The 23,297-nt window shown below is 32.2% G+C and overlaps 1 protein-coding gene across 1 annotated transcript; it reads right to left on the bottom strand.

Annotated features, from left to right (window-relative positions):
• Positions 1 to 254: 254 nt before the first annotated feature.
• Positions 255 to 20,158, bottom strand: LOC132734581 (choline/ethanolaminephosphotransferase 1-like). Its single transcript, XM_060721353.1, has 8 exons — positions 19,794 to 20,158; positions 15,839 to 15,986; positions 11,818 to 11,959; positions 10,689 to 10,770; positions 9,934 to 10,065; positions 4,518 to 4,670; positions 3,305 to 3,430; positions 255 to 2,898 (listed from the first exon to the last, which is right to left on the bottom strand). The coding sequence occupies exons 1-8, from the start codon at positions 20,019 to 20,021 to the stop codon at positions 2,758 to 2,760; spliced, it is 1,152 nt and encodes a 383-aa protein (XP_060577336.1). The 5' UTR covers positions 20,022 to 20,158; the 3' UTR covers positions 255 to 2,757.
• Positions 20,159 to 23,297: the final 3,139 nt, after the last annotated feature.

Raw genomic sequence — 23,297 nt, forward strand, 5'->3', positions numbered from 1 at the left:
TTTGCCTTTGTTATAAAACTACAATTCTATGAAAAACCGTTTTAAAGCACATCTCAGGAAAAGAAGTTTTGCCATTTTGGTTTACAGAGGTACATGTACATTAAAATGTTCAACCCACTGCCGTCATAAATTTGTTTATTTGCCTAACAAAATTTATTTAATACATCTTTAAACATTAAGCACATTTGAAAAACTTGAGACATTTCGTTTTGTGATACAAAAAGCAGCTAAAATATTTATTTCTAATTTTTATATATAGGTACATGTATCTACAAAATGCCTTATTATTCATAAAAGAACCTTAAAAACTGGCCATAATTCAAAATATCTTGAAGTTTAACATTACAAAAAGAAAAAAGATTACAACAAGCAGGAAATTTTATGTTCTATGATAAAATGTGTGGAAAATCCCATTCAACATCATTAAAATTAAAACATGTTGAAAATAAGTTTGTTTACAAACTGTATTTATCAATTTAAAATCACTCTTCTAAGTATTTCATATGTGTGAATGATTTTTTATAGAAACTTGACTAATGTTCCGTATCAGCAGACTAAATTTTAACAGCTAATGATGATAAGATAGTGACAAAAGGCGATCAAAATATAACAGTTTTATTACTCAATGTTAATGGTAAGTTAAATGACTTTATTTTTATCAGTATACAAAACATACAGTAATAATAACAGGTGCATTCTTGAAAATGGATTTTATGCAATTTTTAGCCAGAGCTGCGTTTCATGGAAGGCCCAAAGTCTGAAATCAGTCTTAACACCAAAATTGAGAGAATTTTGTGTTTCAAAGAAAAAATGTCCTAACTTATGACTCCTATGTTATCACTCAATTTGGGAATTTACACAATGCCATAAAAGGGTATGTCATTGTATTTCTTAACTTTTCTCATGAAAATGAATTTATTTACATTCCACAGTATTAGACTGAAGATTAAAATGATTACTGAACAGTCTTAAGTCCTAAAGTTCGTTTTATGTGCTAGGACTTACACTTAGAAACTTCTATGAAAAGCAGCCCAGTAGTTAAGTATACTGTAATGTGAACTGTATGTGAAGGAAAAACACTTAATGTATATGATTGAATAACATAATGTTGGAAAACTCAAAAACATACAAATTAATAAATTAAAACTTACATACATATGAATGATATATAATATAAAATTTAGCACAAAATGGGAGTCTGGGCATATAAACAAAAATCTAGGCTCTACTTTATGAAAGATGCCATTTTTTTACAATTTATTTACAATTTCAATGATATTCTGTCACACAAAGTTGATGTAAAATTCATTCATAATTCTAGTCTAGTACCTGGAAGAATTGATTTCTCTCTAAATTCTGCTCATTTACCAGTATCTATTTATATCACACAAGTTTAATTAATTCACATCATGTGCAAGAAGCCAGTTGTGTCCCAGCACTAATTAATATCTTACACACGTAGCTAGGAATTAAGGAATGCTGTGTTCCAACATTAATTAATTACTTACATATATATAGCTAGTTTATTTTATAAGGAAGAGCATTATGTGTAGATAGAGAGCACCTGCAGATCTGTTGATGTCATCACAAGAATTTAATTAAACATCATAGGGTAACACTGATTTCTTGATCGACTGAGTATTATTATGTTTCTGACCTTAACATCAAGTGGTTTAAATTACACAAAGCCTACCCTCCTTGTTCCACAGGATTTCTCACAAGTTTGACATAATGTGTTATAATTAACTCAATTTTCATCTCATCCCTAAAAGTCTGAAAGATGTGATTATTTGAAGTGATATACATGACAAAAAGATGCTATAAGGTCATGTGATAGAACTGTTAGTTTGAGTTTCACACAAGGGCAAATAACTCTGGATATCCTATAAATAGAACTGTAACTTAGATTGTCAAACAAGGGCAAACAACTCTGTATATCCTATAAATAGAACTGTTACTTAGTCTCTCAGAAGGGCAAACAACTCTGTATATCTTATAAATAGAACTGTCACTGAGTGTCACACAAGGGCAAATAACTCTGGATATCCTACAGGTAATATTGTAGATGCACAATAAGATTCAAATTAAATGCTCTCTCACTTAAAGCCTTATTCATCAAGAAGCAGTTCAACTTAACAATGAAAAATAATGAATTAAAGTGTAATGATTATTTAAGATTACTGATACACCTGTCAACTCATCTGTAATTTACCAATGTCACTGATGTCAAAATCAAATTTCATTTGTTCAGCTGTTAACAATCCCTACTCGCCAGTCTTGTCTGTATGTTTTGTAGCAAAGATTAATACTTATTGCCTGTGGATTCATCACAAACTATGATAACTTGGATTGAAATTTAAGATATATTCCCATAGTTTTATTTCTGACAATAATATGTATAATTAACATTCTAAAACAGTCCTTTGTCAAAACTCAAATGGACAAAAATAAATTAAAACACTGGAGGTATAAAATGTACTGGACCGTAGTTAACACTGAAAGTACATAGCGCCAAAAAAAACAACAAAAAAAAACTCATAATGGTTGTAGTAAGACATTCACTAAACGTTAGGTAACAATGGTGGTACAGAGGGCAATTAATAAACGATGGAATTATAAAATACCAGGCCAAAAACATAGGGAGTGAGATCGCAGAAAATAAAACCCACTCTATTCTTTATCACACAGTTTTACAACGTCATTGTTAACAAATAAAGTTTTGCTGAAAAATGTTGCATTGTTTCTATTGTGACCAGTTTATCGTATTTTTCGGCTGTCTGAATTTTTCCGCTCAGTCTTTGGCGCACTCACTATATCGAAGCAGTAGATATTGAGATGATCACAGATTTCCTGACACACCCTCAAACTGTACATTATCCAGTTCTGTACACTGTATATCTGTAAGTACATTAGTAACAACATATTGTACAATTGTATTAATATATGGTCATGTTCCCTATATTCTATTGTTTGTTGACAGTTTTTTATAAATCTTTATCAAACATTTTACAGTATGATGTTCAACATGATTGAGTTGATAAGCTGATACTATAAGATTATAATATTTTCTGTGTATGAACCTTCACTTTTCTTTATTTTCAGAATAAATACATAAGACTATGATGGTTCCAATATAGCATCTCACAAAGGGTATTATAAAGTGACAGCAGGATTCCAAGCAACAAAAACGAAGAGAAAGTGGTTGGCTGGAGGCTCTAAAATACATGTCTTCATACAATGAAGTATACAATTAGACAGGTGGCAAAAAAAGGAATGTTTTAATTTGCAAACTACTACTACTTACACACACTATCCAAAGCAGGAAATATTCTGGAAACTTTGAATTAAAGTACTGGTTCATAAACAACATCATAGGGCCGAGTAAACTCCAGTCTAATAATGGCATTTCACTTTTTGTCATGTGGGCTACCTATAACATGGAAAATAAAGACATTAACTACAGTATAACAATATATAATTCTGATTAGTTAAAGAGTGGTACAATCAGAACAACAGCTATAGCTGATCAAATCGATCTATATAGGATGGATAATGAAAATTACACATATATAAAAGGGAACTAGGTAGTCTGGCTAAATCAAGAATTTGACAAGGGTCTGAGGTTATAAAGAAATTCTCTATAGCATTTGACTGGTCAGAAACTGTCACAAACTGCTCATTGACCAATGAAAATCCTCAGATTGGAGACTGAACTCAGGAAAAAGTTTTATAACCTCAAGACCATGTTTCTACATATGACTTCCTGGAAACAGACTATAGACTAGTTTAGAAATTAGCTTCGACATTTTGTCACAATAAAGCTACAGGATTACTCAGGCTGAAAATTTTTTTTTCTATGAAAATTTCAAAATCTTTATATGTTCTGATACAGTTTGCAAATGGTTCTGATACAGTTTGCAAATGGTCACTCATTGGCTATAAAGCTCTGTGGCCATTAGTAATGTTATATTTATTAAGTACTTTTTGTATGAAAGACAAAATACCACTTTGTTTACATTTTACTACTATTTCACAATCAATGCCGTTTTTGTCATGTCATAAGTAACTAAGATGCTTTAAATCCAGGGGCTGCATGGCCGAGTGGTTAACTTGTTGGACTAGTAATCTAATGATTGCTAGCTGTATAGGCTAAAACCCCATTAGGGGCAAGTTGTTGTTTCCTTGAGCAAGAAACTTTACACTCTTTGCTTAGTACCAGTTACTAGTTCTTGAACAAATTCAAGAGTGTGTCTATAAGCATACAGCTTCCATCAAATAAAACTAAAATAAATTCTGTATAAACCAAATCCAGTCTTAGACCATTTTAAAACAAAGTTTTGCCTGTTCATCAGAATATACTAAATACACTCGTATATCATTCAGATAATAACACAACAATCTTAGAAAAAAAATCTCCTAATAACACAACAATCATAGAAAAAAAATCTCATAAGTAATTTATACATATAATTTTTGACAGTGTTCCAGTCCATACTTAGAGAAACAAATATACTTACCACTAAACTGTTTGTTATTTTGGATGAAACAAATCCAAAACTGACTAGATATAAACATGGCTGGTCAGTATATATAGATGTTTTAGTTGCTATTATCACTTGTAAAGCCATCACTAACCCTATAGGAACTATGGGAAATATAGTGCTGGAACCCTGAAAATAATAAAATAAAAGTTATGAGAAGAATCCCAACAATTAAAAAAAAAAAGTTCATTTTTAGTTTCGCAAATGAACTATGAACACAACACTGAATGTCAAACTTAAATCAAGGTAAATAGTTTAAACCACTACAGGACTCTGTGAACAAAATCCATCTAAAGGAGAGACCAGGCATAGATAGCATTTATAGACAAGTGGTCTTTATTTGGAGGTTACTTTGCTAAATTTAATCTATGAAGAATTGTTGAAGTTTGGCTTTATTTACAGGAGGATCTTTAATTGAAGATGGTCTTATCACAGGTTTGACTGTAAAATGAAACTGCATGTTTTTGTGACACATCCCAATCTCTGTGGAGCAGTAACCCAGGGGTTATAGTGTTTGCATCTCAACAGAGGGATCACGACAAACGCGTCTGTTCAATTTCGCAATATTCAGAAACACTATTCAGTACCAGGGGCAGATAACTTAAGAGATGTTCCTCCACTCAAATTCCATTCCATGGCATGAGTGTTTTGGCAGTTGTTACAGAATTCTGTAGCTGATGAAGCCTATATCATTTAACAAAACTATCTATTCTTTTAAACAAGAGCAATCAGTGATCACATGTGTCGCATCATGATGGCCAATTTCATGTTGGGACAAGTTTTGTGACAGACGGAGAAGTGATCAGAGTAGTGGCGACATAAATTCCTGTAAAGTAAGGATGAAATTGCCCCAGTAGTTTATGAGGAGAAGTGGGGACAAGTTTTGTGACAGATGGACAGACAGACAGTGCACAACTAGACTTGGTACTGATCATTCCTGTAAAGTTTGGATAAAATTGCACCAGTAGTTTATGAGGAGTAGTCCGGACAAGCTTTTGTGTATCTGGCAACACACAGAAAAAAACACCTTTTTATCAAAGGGCCATAACTTGGTCAAAAATCATTCAACCAGAAAACCTGTGCAATATGGGCAAGGACTTGAGCTACAGATCAATCCTGTGAAGTTTCATTGAAATTGCATTAGTGGTATAAGAGAAGAAGTCCGGACAAACTTTAAAAATAACAAGAGCTGTCAGTAGGACAGCAACGCTCAACTATTCTTAGTGCTTGATAGTAAAAAAAATGCTTGATACAGTTACCTCCTCCTGTTTACAGGTTGGGGTCATGATGGTGAACAAGTGTGCAAAGTTTCAAAGCCATATGTCAATGGACTTTGAAAATATTTGAACTATTACAAAAACTTTAACGTAAATTCTAAGTCGAAAAAGGGGCATAATTCTGTCAAAATGCTTGATAGAGTTACCTCCTCCTGTTTACAGGTTGGGGTCATGATGTTGAACAAGTGTGCAAAGTTTCAAAGCCATATGTCAATGGACTTAGAAAATACTTGAACTATTACAAAAACTTTAACGTAAATTCTAAGTCGAAAAAGGGGCATAATTCTGTCAAAATGCTTGATAGAGTTACCTCCTCCTGTTTACAGGTTGGGGTCATGATGGTGAACAAGTGTGCAAAGTTTCAAAGCCATATGTCAAGGGACTTTGAAAATATTTGAACTATTACAAAAAAACTTTAACGTAAATTCTAAGTCGAAAAAGGGGCATAATTCTGTCAAAATGCTTGATAGAGTTACCTCCTCCTGTTTACAGGTTGGGGTCATGATATTGAACAAGTGTGCAAAGTTTCAAAGCCATATGTCAATGGACTTTGAAAATATTTGAACTATTACAAAAACTTTAACGTAAATTCTAGGTCGAAAAAGGGGCATAATTCTGTCAAAATGCTTGATAGAGTTACCTCCTCCTGTTTACAGGTTGGGGTCATGATGTTGAACAAGTGTGCAAAGTATCAAAGCCATATGTCAATGGACTTTGAAAATATTTGAACTATTACAAAAACTTTAACGTAAATTCTAAGTCGAAAAAGGGGCATAATTCTGTCAAAATGCTTGATAGAGTTACCTCCTCCTGTTTACAGGTTGGGGTCATGATGTTGAACAAGTGTGCAAAGTTTCAAAGCCATATGTCAATGGACTTTGAAAATACTTGAACTATTACAAAAACTTTAACGTAAATTCTAAGTCGAAAAAGGGGCATAATTCTGTCAAAATGCTTGATAGAGTTACCTCCTCCTGTTTACAGGTTGGGGTCATGATGGTGAACAAGTGTGCAAAGTTTCAAAGCCATATGTCAAGGGACTTTGAAAATATTTGAACTATTACAAAAAAACTTTAACGTAAATTCTAAGTCGAAAAAGGGGCATAATTCTGTCAAAATGCTTGATAGAGTTACCTCCTCCTGTTTACAGGTTGGGGTCATGATATTGAACAAGTGTGCAAAGTTTCAAAGCCATATGTCAATGGACTTTGAAAATATTTGAACTATTACAAAAACTTTAACGTAAATTCTAGGTCGAAAAAGGGGCATAAATTCTGTCAAAATGCTTGATAGAGTTACCCTCCTCCTGTTTACAGGTTGGGGTCATGATGTTGAACAAGTGTGCAAAGTATCAAAGCCATATGTCAATGGACTTTGAAAATATTTGAACTATTACAAAAACTTTAACGTAAATTCTAAGTCGAAAAAGGGGCATAATTCTGTCAAAATGCTTGATAGAGTTACCTCCTCCTGTTTACAGGTTGGGGTCATGATGTTGAACAAGTGTGCAAAGTTTCAAAGCCATATGTCAATGGACTTTGAAAATATTTGAACTATTACAAAAACTTTAACGTAAATTCTAAGTCGAAAAAGGGGCATAATTCTGTCAAAATGCTTGATAGAGTTACCTCCTCCTGTCTACAGGTTGGGGTCATGATGGTGAACAAGTGTGCAAAGTTTCAAAGCCATATGTCTATGGACTTTGAAAATATTTGAACTATTACAAAAACTTTAACGTAAATTCTAAGTCGAAAAAGGGGCATAATTCTGTCAAAATGCTTGATAGAGTTACCTTCTCCTGTCTACAGGTTGGGGTCATGATGGTGAACAAGTGTGCAAAGTTTCAAAGCCATATGTCAATGGACTTTGAAAATATTTGAACTATTACAAAAACTTTAACATAAGTGGTTACGCCGACGCCGACGCTCGGGTGACTGCAATAGCTCTACTTATTCTTATCGAATAGTCGAGCTAAAAATTATTAAAGGGCCATAACTCTTACAACAAGAACCGGTTGAACAGGGTGATGCTCCCCGAGAAGGTTCTGGACACAGGAAAGTACCAAAATTAGGCAAAGCGGAGTTATGTTTTTTTGCACTGCACTTCTATTCAATGAGATCTATCCATCTATAAAGTTTCCTGATGATATCAGAGTTATGTCCTTGGTAAAAGTCAAAGTGTAAAAATGAACAAAGGGCAATAACTCCAAAATTAGACCAAGCTTCGTTTAGGTTCTTTAAGCATTGCAGTTCTATCCAATTATATCTAGCTACCTACAAAGTTTCATGTTGATATCTCTAATAGTTTTAAAGTAATGTCCAGGACAAAAGTCAAAAAGTAAAAATAAACAAAGGGCAATTTCTTCAAAATAAGGCAAGGCAGAGTAATGATTCTTAAGCACTGCACTTCCACCCAATGAGACCTATCTATCTACAAAGTTTCATGTTGATATCTCTTATAATTTTAGAGTAATGTCCCAGACAAAGTTCAAAGTGTCAAAATGAACAAAGGGCAATAACTCCAAAAGTAGGCAAGACAGTGTAACAGTTCTTGTGCACTGCAAACTTACTCAATGAGATCTATCTACCTACAAAGTTTCATGTTGATACCTCTTATACATTAAGAGTTATGTCCCGGACATAGTTCAAAGTGTAAAAATAAACAAAGGGGGATAATTCACAAATTAGGCAAGGCAGAGTTAAGGTTCTTGTTCACTGCACACCTACTCAATGAGATCTATCTACCTACAAAGTTTCATGTTGATACCTCTTATACTTTTAGAGTTATGTCCCGGACAAAGTTCAAAGTGTAAAATAAACAAAGGGGAATAATTCAAAAATTAGGCAAGGCAGAGTTACGGTTCTTGTGCACTGCACACCTACTCAATGAGATCTATCTACCTACAAAGTTTCATGTAGATACCTCTTATACTTTTAGAGTTATGTCCAGGACAAATTTCAAAGTGTAAAATAAACAAAGGGGGATAATTCAAAAATTAGGCAAGGCAGAGTTACGGTTCTTGTGCACTGCACACCCACTCAATGAGATCTATCTACCTACAAAGTTTCATGTTGATACCTCTTATACTTTTAGAGTTATGTCCCGGACAAAGTTCAAAGTGTAAAATAAACAAAGGGGAATAATTCAAAAATTAGGCAAGGCAGAGTTACGGTTATTGTGCACTGCCTACCTACTCAATGAGATCTATCTAACTACAAAGTTTCATGTTGATACCTCTTATACTTTTAGAGTTATGTCCCGGACAAAGTTCAAAGTGTAAAATAAACAAAGGGGGATAATTCACAAATTAGGCAAGGCAGAGTTACGGTTCTTGTGCACTGCACACCTACTCAATGAGATCTATCTACCTACAAAGTTTCATGTTGATACCTCTTATACTTTTAGAGTTATGTCCCGGACAATGTTCAAAGTGTAAAATAAACAAAGGGGGGTAATTCAAAAATTAGGCAAGGCAGAGTTACGATTCTTGTGCACTGCACACCTACTCAATGAGATCTATTTACCTACAAAGTTTCATGTTGATACCTCTTATACTTTTAGAGTTATGTCCCGGACAAAGTTCAAAGTGTAAAATAAACAAAGGGGAATAATTCAAAAATTAGGCAAGGCAGAGTTACGGTTCTTGTGCACTGCACACCTACTCAATGAGATCTATCTACATACAAAGTTTCATGTTGATACCTCTTGTTGTTTCAAAGTTATGTCCCGGACAAGAAAAGGGGACGGACGGACGGACGGATGGACAGACGGACGGAAAGACAGACGGACGGACGGACAAGGCGGCGACTATATGCTCCCCCGAAATTTTTTCGGGGAGCATAAAAATCATTGAACCGGAAAATGCTGACAATATGCACAACTAGACTTGGAACTGATCATTCCTGTAAAGTTTGGATGAAATTGCACCAGTAGTTTATGAAGAGTAGTCCGGACAAGTTTTGTGACAGACGGACAGACGGACGACAGAGAAGTGATCCCTATATGTCGCCACTACTCCGTAGAGGCGACACAAAAATGAAGAAGTGAAAAAAATTATCCTACAAAATATTGAAAAATCTAGAAGAAACAAAATCAATGAATAAATTTCAACTTACTGCAACTGTGGATTTATTTTTCCCAACGCCTCCTTTTAAGATAAGATTACTAGTTTTAAACATGAAGAATAATGATGGTCCCAAACTACCAAGTACAGCTATCATACGCAATGGTATACCAAACACTGGTAACTGAAATGATAAAAAAAATTCAGCCATTTTATATATAAGCTTTTACACATGATCAAATGACAGAATGTTATGAAGTATAAAGCTGAAACTGTTACAATATATACTACAATACATAAAAAATCAGAACTTGTTATACTACAATCATAGTGGTTTTATATGTTTATGGTCAAATCTGGAGACAGTCCTTACAAAAAGTGGCTCAGTAATTAAAACACACATAAATTACAAAAGAATAGTCTTGAAAACTCAAAAAAAAAATGAAACATTCCCTAACAAAAATATTCATCAGCTATTTTCAGCTAGACCTTAGTTGCATATAAAGATCAATGAATAAAGCTATAATAACTAAATGAACAAATAATAACACTAACAACATGTTTTTTTACCCCCAAGAATTACCCTCGAAATATTGAATCTGGAAATTTTACCTGTCCTTAACATTCAGAATAAGTAATAGTTATTCTATGAATTTCAAATGCATTGCTAGAGAGAAGCCAACAGTATGATGACGTCATGTCAGACTAAGAATGTGTGGCCTGGCCTGGCTCTACACTGATGGCAAACATTCTTTTTTTAATTCCAGAAGGTAAATAATTAAATTGTAAGACCAAAAGACCACTTACAGTATTATCAAAAAATCCTGGTGATATTGCACATAAAGTATATATAAAAATAACTGTGAATTGTCCCTCGGTCACGTCAACCCTGTAACAAGAAATGTGTACTCACTAATGATGGTATATGCAATAAATATTTACATTTTGTAAGATACAGAATATGAGAAAAAAGAACACTAATACATGTATTTAGATCTAAGTTTTAAGTACATAACAAAAACATAATTATGTGTTCCTTATGTAAATATCTGTTTTTGTAAACAATACATGTATAAGGAAATAATTACATAATGGGCATATTATACCAGAAACTAGAAAAGGTCATGTTGTGGCATTAAGCACAATTTTAAGTATACAATTCTAGAAACAGATTCAGATATCTCCTTTGGCAACTTATTTTAACCTCTGACCTTGCCTGGTGTCACAATATAAAATATCTTTAATCCAATGAAGTACGACATGAACAAATATATATTTATTAACCTACTCACACTCAGGCAAAATAACAATAGTGCTAGAATGTTCATAATTACCAGGGTCAAAGGTTATAAAAGCTTTCCAAGCTCTAACTCAGATTTAAGGTACATGTGTTTGATTGGTCAGAAACCTAAATAGAATGTGCACTAATGAAAATCCTAATTCAGGTATACGATTGGTCAGAAATCAATATAGAATGTGCTCTAAGCAATAAAATTCCTATTTCATGTATTTGATTGGTCAGAAATTTATACAGAATATGCACTAACTAATTAAAATCCTGAGATCTGAGACAGATCTCAGTAAAAAAGTTTAATAACTTTGAGAACAGAACTGCTTAACTTGAAAAAATAAAAGAACTGGTGCATAAGAGAATGACTGTGAAACAAGAAATAAACATCTGAAGAAACATGTATGTAAAATAGAGAAAAACAGAATCCCTAAAGAAAGTTCCAACATGTCAAAATTGAAAATGGTGCAGGCTCGGTTTGATTCAGCCTGTTCGTTGACAGTAGTGGTAAATACAAGCAACTGTTCAAGCCCCTAGCACTGGCTTCAGCAGAATTGAACACTTAACATGATCTGTTAAAATTTTGAAACATCCGCAGGTATGTTCATATGTGAAAACATACCTCACCTCCTCTATGTAAATACTTACATTCCAAACTTTAAAATCCCTGTAACATATGTTTGCCAATGTGCCATATAAAAACAGAACTCTGACATACACATTTCAAAAAGTAGTACCATTGGATCCTTTCCTAGCTTCAATGATATACAACACCCCAGCATCACAAAAACTGAAATGTACAAACAAATTAAAAGGAACTTCACTAAGGTCACAATGCCTAAAAACATAAAACGTGAAAACCTTACAAAGATCATGTAAAGCACTAAAAATAGAAAATCTGCTAATGATAATAAAGAAACATATTAAAAATTGAATCGAAAATCGATTGGTGTACGATTCTTTCCTGGATTTGAGTGAAAAGAGTTGCAACGCTGTTCTTTTCTAAGTTATTTTGCACAATTAGAGTGATAATTCCGGAAAAATGGGGTGAGAGAATGAGCTGGAATTTTGCACACAAGTTATTGATATAGACATTCATCAACTGGTACACAAATCTCAAGTCCCATCATGTTGAAAAATCTTAGTCAAGTCCCTTTAAAAAGAAATTTATCAATTGTCAGACTTATTTTGCAGACCATTTTATCATAACAGGAATAAACTGATGTTTGAATCTTTGCTTTCATAAAGGCAGGATTATACCATCAAGCATTAAGCCATGACATATTAAAATTTCAACATCTTTGTAGTCTGCCCTGACTCTATACTACTGGTGACTTTTTTAAACAATCATTAGAGTAAGATTGGCATGGAAGCTTGAGGTTATTTTGACATCTGCTTTAACAGGTGTCAGATAACGAGACAAGGTGGTTCTATCCCACAGTCCATGGGTTATGGGTTATGAGGCAGGCATCTTAGCATTTCAATATCTATTTATGGAACTGTCTATCATAAATTCATTATTGTTGGGATGTCAAGATGAAAATTTATAGTTAGAGCCTGGTCTGACTGCAGTTCAGGCTGGCCTGGCTCAATACTGATGGAAAAGGTTTATCATTTACAGTTCCAACAGTGTAAAGGGTAATAATTGAACTATTGTTATCCCATTACCAGCAGCAATAAACTTTTTGTTATTGTATATTGAGACTAATCGTCATCTAAGTGCAGTAACAAGTTAACAACCTGTTAAAATATATAGTATTACTGAGTTAACCAGTTACGGCATTAAGTTGACATAATATTCTTAAACCTTATATACATTAATTATAAAATTATGTTTATATATATAATGTATACATGTGACATGACTCATATGAACAGTTGTATTTATGTTGATATTTGGATATTCAGTAAATGTATAGCACATGAAAGAGTGATGATGGAATATATCAAGTCAGATGACAGGAGGAGTGCTGATAGAATATTGAGTCATGTGACTGCACTGATATTTCAGAAAGTCAAATTTGGGCAAATAACATTTTTTATCGAACACCACAACATCATATGTATTTTCTGCAAAACTCCAAAGGGGAATTTAGCTACTTATCTAAGTACATCTACATTGTATATTGTTATGACTAAAGTATTATATTATTTAGTACGGCCAATTCTTAATTGTCCTTTCAAGAAGGAAATCATTCAGTGACTATATGTACAAGATGAAAGATACAATTACAATTACAAGTACAGAGTAAATTAGTATCTATACCATGCCGATATTGATCTGAACATTACATACTAAACTGTTAATATGTTGGTTTTTTTCATAATACTCAGGAATGTTAGACCTTTACCGGAAAGGTCATATACGTCATATTTGGGGAAGCATATAATTGATATTACATTTGTACCGTAAAGATATAACAATGAAACAATATCATTTTATAGTGGAGCTCCTGGTAAAACAATTACATCTATAGCCAAAACAGCTTATGGAGTCATATTTAGCACTTAAACATGCTCGTAATTAATAATCAATGTAAACTGTAGCAAGCTGTTTCCAGTTATAACATACGAATTAGTTGTTTCAGTTATAGTTTACTGACAGCTATTAATTTGTCTTGTATTTGAATCAATCTTCATCATACTGGTACATTAAACAGATAGAATAGAACTCCTATGACGCAGAAGCGTCATATTTAAAATGGAAAAGTTTTCATATAATATACATGAAAACATTGTTCTATTCACAGACAAATGAAATTCATCATTAGCCCAAAACTTTTATTGTCGATACTATGTTACCGCACTGTTAGTTTACACAGGATTTGTTGTTTTTTTCCAATTAAAATGTGTTGGAAGCCATAAGCTTATAGATACAGTCTTGATTCCGTTCCTGGAACCAACAAGTACTGAACAATGAGTGTAAATTTCCTGCTCAAAGAAACAATGGCTTGCCCCTGGCTCAGTCAATTTGAACCCGAACGGCTAGGGATCTTAAGATTACAAAACCAACATGTTAATCACTTGGCAATGTAGCCTCCATAACAGCATTGTTAATGGTCATATGAGGACTTTCAAGCTTATCTGGTACATTGCCATGTGAGCAAATATCTAAGAAGTCCTGGCAACTAGCTGGAAAACTGCCTCACATGAAAGAATCCAAAATCCTAAACAGGATTTGAACCCGCTGTAGTAACCAGATATTGATTTGCAGTCATGGGCATGGTCACACAGTTTCAAACCTTATCATAAAATCAGAGCACGTAAAAAGATTTATGTGCTTTCAAAATATTTTGTTATAAATTTGGTGATACTTTCTTAACTAATCAGGTTTTGAATTTTATATGTTAGGATGATCTGTCAAATGACCTCATCCTATTTTTTTTTTAAATTGTTTTTGCAACTGTGACAGAGTCTTTTGTCAAAAGCATACTAACTTTAAGTTTAGAAAAGTCAGATTTTAGTTTCCTTTGCAAGAAGACTTTCAAACACTAATCACAGTTTCACCATTTGAGCCGTGTCATGACAAAACCAACATAGTGGGTTTGCGACCAGCATGGAACCAGACCAGCCTGCGCTTCCACACAGTCTGATCAAGATCCATGCTGTTCGCTTACAAACCCTATAACAAGTAGAGAAACTGATAGCAAACAGCATGGATCCTGATCAGACTGCGCGTATGTGCAGGCTGGTCTGGATCCATGCAGGTCGCAAACGCACTATGTTGGTTTTGTCATGACGCGGCTCATTTAATATCACCAAGTTTTAAAAGCATCCTAGATAACAGATTGCATGACAATTCCCATTATTCTGTCTTTTTTAAGGAAACAATGTCTCTTTAATCGAAAGTTTGGTGAAAATCTTTATTAATTCCTGCATAATACATAAAGATATTGATCAATAATTAGGGAGAATCACTATCTCTGAAGCAGAGAGGGAGCTGTAAATTGTTGGCTCTAATGTTGTCATGGTATTAAAGTTGCGCTAATTTTTAGGTTTGAAAAAATTGAAAGGATAGGGGTAATTTAGAGTTGAAGAAAATAATGACATGATTTTTTCTTTTAAATTAAAGAACTTGAAACTAATATACAAGACTATTTACATGTAATACTATGTCAGAAACTATTGAATATTTTTATGGTGCATGGAGGTTAAGATATTAAAAGTGATGAAAACTGCAATTTTACATAAATAACAAATATCTATCACTTTTCCCTGGGATATAAATATTTACGATTTTTTGAGACCTTTATACCATTTTATCTAGGTGACTCTTTACCAATAACTTCCATTAACTTGTCCGCAAAATTTCAAATCATTTGCTAAGAATAAAACTAATTATCAATTTAACGCTAATTACATTTCTTAATGATCTTTTTTTCTATATTTTTCAGTTTTAAATGCAGTAATTGATCAATGTGCATGTAGAATTTTCCAATTTTATGCTTTTAAGCTTTTGGAAATTGGACCTCAGTCAGGCTCAGTGAATCTCCTTTTACTGCCAGTTTATATAATATATTTATAAAAAATTCGGACAGATTAAACACCTATGGCCAAATATAAATTATTATAATCCAGGAAATTTGATTATATATAGCAAACAACTGTTTATATAAAAATGAAAAAAAAAATAAAATGTTAAATTAATATAAAAATAAAACACAAGTACCTGTAGATAGTGAATCACAGCCATGATCAAAGAGCTCTCCAAGTGGACTGTTAGACTTAGTCCTCCTAGCTTGTTTCCCATCTATAGCATCTAAAGACTGATAAACAAATAATCCAATGGCACAGCCTAGATATACCCAGCCTGGAGCCTGAAAATTATTACAGATAACAAAAATGTTTTGAAAGCAGACTCAAAACCTTTTACATAAATGACATTCAGACAATAAAAGAGACCAAAGACTTCATACAATAACTACAAGTATAAATTAACATGTGTAAGTAGCTACTAAAATTTTAAGTTTGCATGTTTCCAAAGATCCGGACAGGTCACAGTACTGTTCTTTTTATTCAAATCAAAGCACAGACTGCAAAACAATGCATTCCAATAATTAATATGTTATATATATGTCGGCCCAGATAAATGGGTTTTTTTGTTGGGTTTTAAGGACACCTTTAAGGTCATTATGACAATTTCTAGCTTTTCTGGTGGGTACCCCTCCATACATTGTTTTCAAGCACAAGTTGGCACCTGAGCAGAACCATCAACCTTTTGTAAGTCAGCTGGATAGCTTCCTCATATGAAACAGAAAGAATCCAAATTCACTGACACAGATTCGAACCCATGGCAGTTTAAGTGGTTCAAAATCAGTGACCATAACAACTTGGTTACAGAGGCATTGTATCAGAAAAATAGAAAAATACATGGAAGGCCAAAAAAAATGTACCATTTATTTTTAAAATCAGACTTCAGGGCTCTCGTTCGGTAAATTTGGGGCAGAATATGGCCCAATTCCCCCATTAAAATTGTGTGTTTTTTCCCCTGAAACCGAAAAAATTCCCCCTTGAATATAATAATAACGGCCATAGATCAGGGATCACGTTTTTAAATTGAATTTTTATACAAAGTTTCAAAGATTTATTCAATTTCATTAGAAATAACAGAAATATTTTCATGACAGCAGCATATTGTTGAGTAATTTGTTAACTGAATCTTTGTTTTCGCTTGTTTTTAATGTATTAATTTTCTTCTGTTGAAATTCCCTTTTCAATGAAAAATATTTGAAAATGTGAAATTCCCCCCTCCCCTACATGGACCCTGGCCACAGTCTCAAAATGCTAACAAGAGCCCTGGACTTGCACAAAAGGAAACAATCCATACTACCATATATACATAGACAAAACATGATATGTACATAAATATTAGTGAGAATACATGTATCTCTCATTCATAAAAAATACAGTTGTATACACAGAAAACAATATGTTGTCAATGTTTAACTTGGCAAAGTATTTTTTTTTCAGATTTGCTCTCGCAAAATGGCAGAAAATCATCAGTTTGAAAAATGTCAGTTTTCTTTACAACATAAGTTTTTTCCCGCCTCTCACCATCTAAACAATACAATGTATTATTTGTATACATGTATATAACTTATTTGTAAACAAACATTGAGATGTCATTGAGTGCTCACACTTGATAACAATAGGATATGACTAAAACTTGTGTTGATTATCATTTGGATCTATATACAATGTAAAACTCTATGTTAATTGGACAATGTACTTTCTCATTTGTGATGCACTCTTTCATACATGTATATTATGTGTTGTTATTGTTTTTTTAATCTGATTACCCTTTAACCTATTGAATTCATTTAGTGTGACAGGCGCTCTGTCCTACTTGATACTGATGCCTTTGAAATATTAAATGTATACACTTTTGAAGGCTTTCTCATATTTAGCAGAACCTGCCAAACCTTTTCAGAACTTTATACAGCTAAATATATTTATTTTACATATCTGTAAATACCCTGAGTGGAAATAGTTTTTCATCTGTTTGTCTGTCTGTCTTAAATTTGGAAATTCGGCTACACACTGAACAATGATAGTACTAGATATATTATAATATATCTTGATCTGAGCAAAATATTCTTACCAAATAATTTTAAACACATTTCTCTCTCTGACGAAAATATATTTGAGAGTTAAACTTTGTTTACTTAAGATTTAACCCATTTCTTGTCACCAGTATAGAACCAGGCCAGCCTGCAGATCTGTGCACTCTGACCAGATTAATCTCTACATTGTATACAGTTGGCAGCTCAATTTTAATACAATGTAATTTAATATTGAAAATCCATTAAACTTTAAATGGACTATTCCAAATTCAAACTAGGGCAAATCCATTTCAGAAATTCAGCAGCTAAAGGTTATTGATTGGGTGATTTATGTAGGAAATACTTGTAAACATTGAAGTAGTTCACATCTGACACACTTTGGCCCAATCCATTTAGAGTTTAATCAAGTGTGTCTATTATAAAAAAATGTATATGATAACTCAAAGATTTAATGAGGAAAAAGTAATTGCCGTGGGTTTAATCAGAGAAATACAATGCATGTCATATAAGTTTTTACACAGCCACTGTCAAATTTTCTTCTGAAACTTTTTTGAATATTTAAGGTTATAGTTTGGTTAAAAAAAAAAAAAAAAAAAAAAAACAATAATAATCATTATAATGATTTACACATTGTTTTCTTTATTACATGTACCAGAATAAAAATGTGCATTTTGAAAAAATACCAGCTGTTTTTCAACCCTATTACATTATAATATCATGATAATGAATATCTTAAACCACTGAACCATGATTTATTATATTTATAATATAATTACAATTAAAAGAAACATCATGTTTTGCATGGTAAGTCAAAGAAACAAAGTATCTAAGTCAAGTGGATGATACAGAATTTACTGCATATCTGGTGCCAAAAAAAGTATTAAATTTAAAGGTAAATGTTGGTAATTAGTTAAACAATTAATAAAAAGATATTTATTAAAGTATTTGCTTTTAAATTTGATTAACACTTTTGGAAACTTATTTTTTATACATTAGCCAATTTAGGTCTAAATACATTGCCTTCAGATCCACAGGGGGCCCACACAGTGTTTGGACGGTATATACTGCTTGATAGTGACCTTAAAATGAGATTTTAGTCATAACCTTATAATATGTATATAAATATAGACAAGCTTGTCTATATTTATATACATATTATAAGGTTGTGACTAAAATCTCATTTTAAGGTCACAATCAAGCAGTATATACCATCCAAACACTGTGTGGGCCCCCTGTGTTCAGATCAGTAAGCCAAACATTGATTCAGGTAGACATAAACTACACTGACTCATAGTCCTCCTAGTACTTAAACATCATTTAATATAATAATGTTAAATAGAATTATTAATGTAAACATTTCCAGGAATAAGTGCATAGATTACTTTAAAAATAGAAATGTTATCTACCAGAAGGTATATAATTTTAAAGAGCACTTATCCATATCATTTATTACAATGATCTTACTTTGAGCATCAATTGGTTTGACCACTTCCAGAATAAAATTTTGAGAAAATAAGAATTTGGGTGCACTTTAACCTTTTACATCTTGGAAATTCTCCAAAATTACATAGGCCCCTAAATGTTATAAATGATGAAAAAAATTGTTCATTTCATTCTGTTATGTTTATCAAAATAAGATACTGTTGGTTTAGAACTTACCAAATTTAGATATTTATCCATTGCCAGCCTTAGCTGAACAGTTTAATGCTACAATAATTGTTAGGGTTAGTGTTAGTCTCAATATTCTGAATAACAAACTGCTATATTATTGATGTCTGTGTTTACGAAAGTCAGTCAGCAGTCGTCATACATGAAAAAGCCTTGGCGCTAAGGGCCTACTTAATAATGTGTTGCCAAACCTCTGCCCATTAGCACCAAGTCTGGATAGGTTAAGCTTGAATCACTAAATACATGTTATTATTTACAAAAATACTTTAAAAATAGAACATTAGTGGTGATCAAAAGAATAAAAACAACATAAAATGTTTGTCAATATTTTAAATAAATAAAATTATACAGTAGATTTCTAATGAAAATTAAATAATTCAGAGTTAGTCTTACCTCTTTTGTTCCATCATAGTTGTAAAAGATGAGAATAAGTGTTGACACTACATTTATAATTAACCCTACTAGAGTTATAGTATTTGGTGCCCAGGTTTTGGGTATTTGTTCAACCAACCACCTCCAATAAACTTGCATAAAAGGTTCGCAGATGGATGAGCCCTCAGCACTGTATTTGTGCTCTTTCAGAGCTTTGATCTGTCGGCTATTTAGAATTTCTGCTGCCATTATAAAAGTTTGCTTATAAAAATTGAAATTAATCACAAAACAGCATTAATTGTTATGTAAACAACACTATGTTAGTGTAATTTTCAGTCACATCCCATTTTGTACTCTGACCGACAACATAACAGGAAGTTAATATTTTTGCAAGTACGCATGCGCCATATTCCTCGGGCTTTTCTACTTTCACTTTCGGTTTGTTTGTTTTATGAAATAACGGAAATATTGCATTTTTTGTAAGTCGCGTTTTAAAATACAGAAACACAAAGTAATTAAGATTTTAATCTGATACATTAGACATATCACGGTAAATCGAACATCCTACAATAAATTGGCATGGGCTTCAAGAAGCTCTCAAATTCCAAAGGCCATTTTACGTTTTTCTTCAGACAGTTAAAGATCCCGAACACAAAATGTTTATGGTTTTGTATCATAAATATGTTGCTCAAATTAAGATTTATCAATTTTGTAAGTTCCAAAAAGCATTATTTATAAAGATATTACCGAATTTAACATTTCATGTAAATAAAGGGAGGTAATAAAAATTTATTTTCTATAAAGTCTAAGTCAAATCAAGGATTTACATTATTACATATAAATCCGTGGTCAAATGTTTCAATAAGAAATTAATGCATATATTTTAATGATTACATATAATATGTACAAATATTTGCAGTACATATTTTACATATTCTTCGATGTTTGAAAATTGTTTTAAGCATAATTGAATTATATACATCTTATTCTATATAATTTCACTTAAGTGTGGTATACAACGTCAATTACAACATACAGGATCTTTAATTTCTTTTTTATGAAAATTGAATTTTTGCATTCTCTCATTTTTTTCCAAACAAATGAAAGTGTACATTTTTAGAAATAGTAAAGTATGTAAATTTTTAAGACACACGGAATCTAGAGATACACGTATTGTTCTGTGATCAGAGAAAATCATAAATCATAAATAAAAAAAAAAATACATGATGCAACTCAAGGTGGTTTTAAAATTTCATTAAAATTTTAACATTATTGAGTTAATTTTTTTTAATGATTCTTTAGCCACGTATACAAAGTGATTTTACCAGCAACATACATTGTAATAATTTATCTGCCCTTAATATAATGTCCCTAATTCAACCTTTTTTTAGTGACAATTAGTAAAGAACCCATAGAAAACCAATGTAAACATGTAAAATTATGCAGAAATATATTTTTTACTTCGTTTTATCGTGACATAAATAAAAATTAATCACTTTATTTTTGCATACTTCATGCAATTTAACGTCACGTGTGTTGTATGAGAACATCTAGATACTTTCTAATACATTCTACAAATTTACATTAAATCACATAACATTAAATTAGTTTTCCTCTCAGTGGCACAATTTTTAACAATAAATTCAATGAAAATTCAATTGTAAATTGAAAAACTGTAGAAACAATATTTGGGTTATTGTGATGTAAAAGGCATTAACAGTAGATATGTAAATAACAGCATCTTTTGAATACATTTTTTCACATTTTATTTTAAATATTTTTAGAAAGATTCATTTCAATCTTTGAAGAAGGAAAAATCCGTGCATCTTATATATCATAATTTTTTGTTGAAATTGATACATTAAACTATAAAATTAAGCATAAATATCGTATCTGGGTACATACATAAATAAAAAAAAAAACAAAACAAAAAACATCAACAGCAATCCAACGCCCACCGCAATAAAAAAAAAACACACACAAAAAATACTAATAAAATGTAGCCAATGATCTTCCAGCACTTGCACATATGATCATAATCATTGGATCCAATCGTACTACAGTTTACTTCATTTTCATTTTCCAAGTCCAAAAAAGGTCCATATCAAATCATTATTAGTCACCATATCTATAGTTTTGTTTTAACGGTGGTGCAGAGGTGATACGCACACCGTTTTTGAAAAAATATAAGATTCGCTTCGCTTTAAAAAAAATCTAGCTCGTTCCCTCGAGTTACTACGGTAAGTATTTCCCTTCGCACGAGATACTAACTCAAGGGAAAGACTTAATTAGTATTCTGTAGGAACGAATTACTAAGTCATGGGAACGAGATAAAAAATGAAGTACATTTTTTTAAGTTATTGCGCATGACATCTCGTACCACACGTTTTGAACAATTTCATCGTCCAAAAATCAACATCAAACCACTGTTGTAATCTTTAAGCGTCATGAAAATTTCATACGTAAAAAATATATCAAATTCTTATCGTACTCCAAGAAACAAAGTTCTGTAAATATCTGGGGAAAAAGTGATCCCTCGGAAGCATTAAAAACAGCAAAATTACATACAAATTGCAGAGTCGGTTTGATTGAGTGTGTACAAGAGGAATAATGAAAAGTGCAACGTCCTTAAAATCGGTGTTGTGAAATAAAGATTTCATAACAAACAAAACTTTTGTCCCTATTTATAATTGTATATATTGTTGAGTACAAAACTGATTTTTTTGGACCCGCACAGAGCTGCAAAACCTTATTTTTTCAGCCATTTTAAAGACATATTTTATAGGTCAAATTGATCATAATTCTCAAATAAAACCGCACATCTTCAGAGTAAATAATCAATATCTTTTGACACCCCCTTTTTTTAAATGGACTACGATAAGGTTTTTTGACATAGCTGACTGAAAATGTTTTACGAGATTTGACTACCATTAGATGAAGGTCTTGTTAAATGACTTGTGGGCAAATTTTCAGATCATTCCAGAATAATTATTTTAGATTTAGCAAAACGTCCAAATTCGGGCTAAGTATTGCCACAGGCACGAGTATCGGACATGGGAAGAAAATATGACCACATTGATAAAAAATAAATAATATTGAAGTATATGAGCCCCCCTTAAAGATACTATAAGTTAACTTATTGTGGCTCATATTTCTGTCTTTTTTTGGTTTTGACACATTTAAGACGAACACAGAGGTTTTTTTTTTTAACAATGTGGTCATATTTTCTTCCCAGGTCCGATACTCGTGCCTGTGAGAATTGCTTAAAAATCGATATTCAATTCAATTCTAAGTAGATCTATGTTTTTATCATCCGTTCCATACTTTTTTATTTTATGTGCTTCACTTGATCAGGGTCTTTTGAATAATTAAAAGACTCTGGCTTAATCTATGTTGTAATTTCAAATTCATATTTAAAGGATTTTTGGCCTTAGTAGAGCTCCTTTAAAGCCATTACCTGTACATTTTTCTGACCTTTCCGTTTTTTACGAATTTTCGCAAAACAATATTTTTCGTCATTTATCT

The sequence above is a fragment of the Ruditapes philippinarum genome, unplaced genomic scaffold (genome assembly GCF_026571515.1).
Source record: "Ruditapes philippinarum isolate M1 unplaced genomic scaffold, ASM2657151v2 ctg675_1_1_1_1, whole genome shotgun sequence".
NCBI classification, from domain to species: domain Eukaryota; kingdom Metazoa; phylum Mollusca; class Bivalvia; order Venerida; family Veneridae; genus Ruditapes; species Ruditapes philippinarum.

Excerpts from the sequence above, each read along its gene's own strand:
- LOC132734581 (XM_060721353.1), bottom strand. The coding sequence starts at position 20,021 with ATGGCAGCAGAAATTCTAAATAGCCGACAGATCAAAGCTCTGAAAGAG. Across the intron at positions 10,771-11,817 it reads GGGATTTTAAAGTTTGGAAT|GGTTGACGTGACCGAGGGAC; the intron begins GTAAGTATTTAC and ends TTCTTGTTACAG. Across the intron at positions 2,899-3,304 it reads TCCTGCTTTGGATAGTGTGT|ATATACAGTGTACAGAACTG; the intron begins GTAAGTAGTAGT and ends ATGTACTTACAG.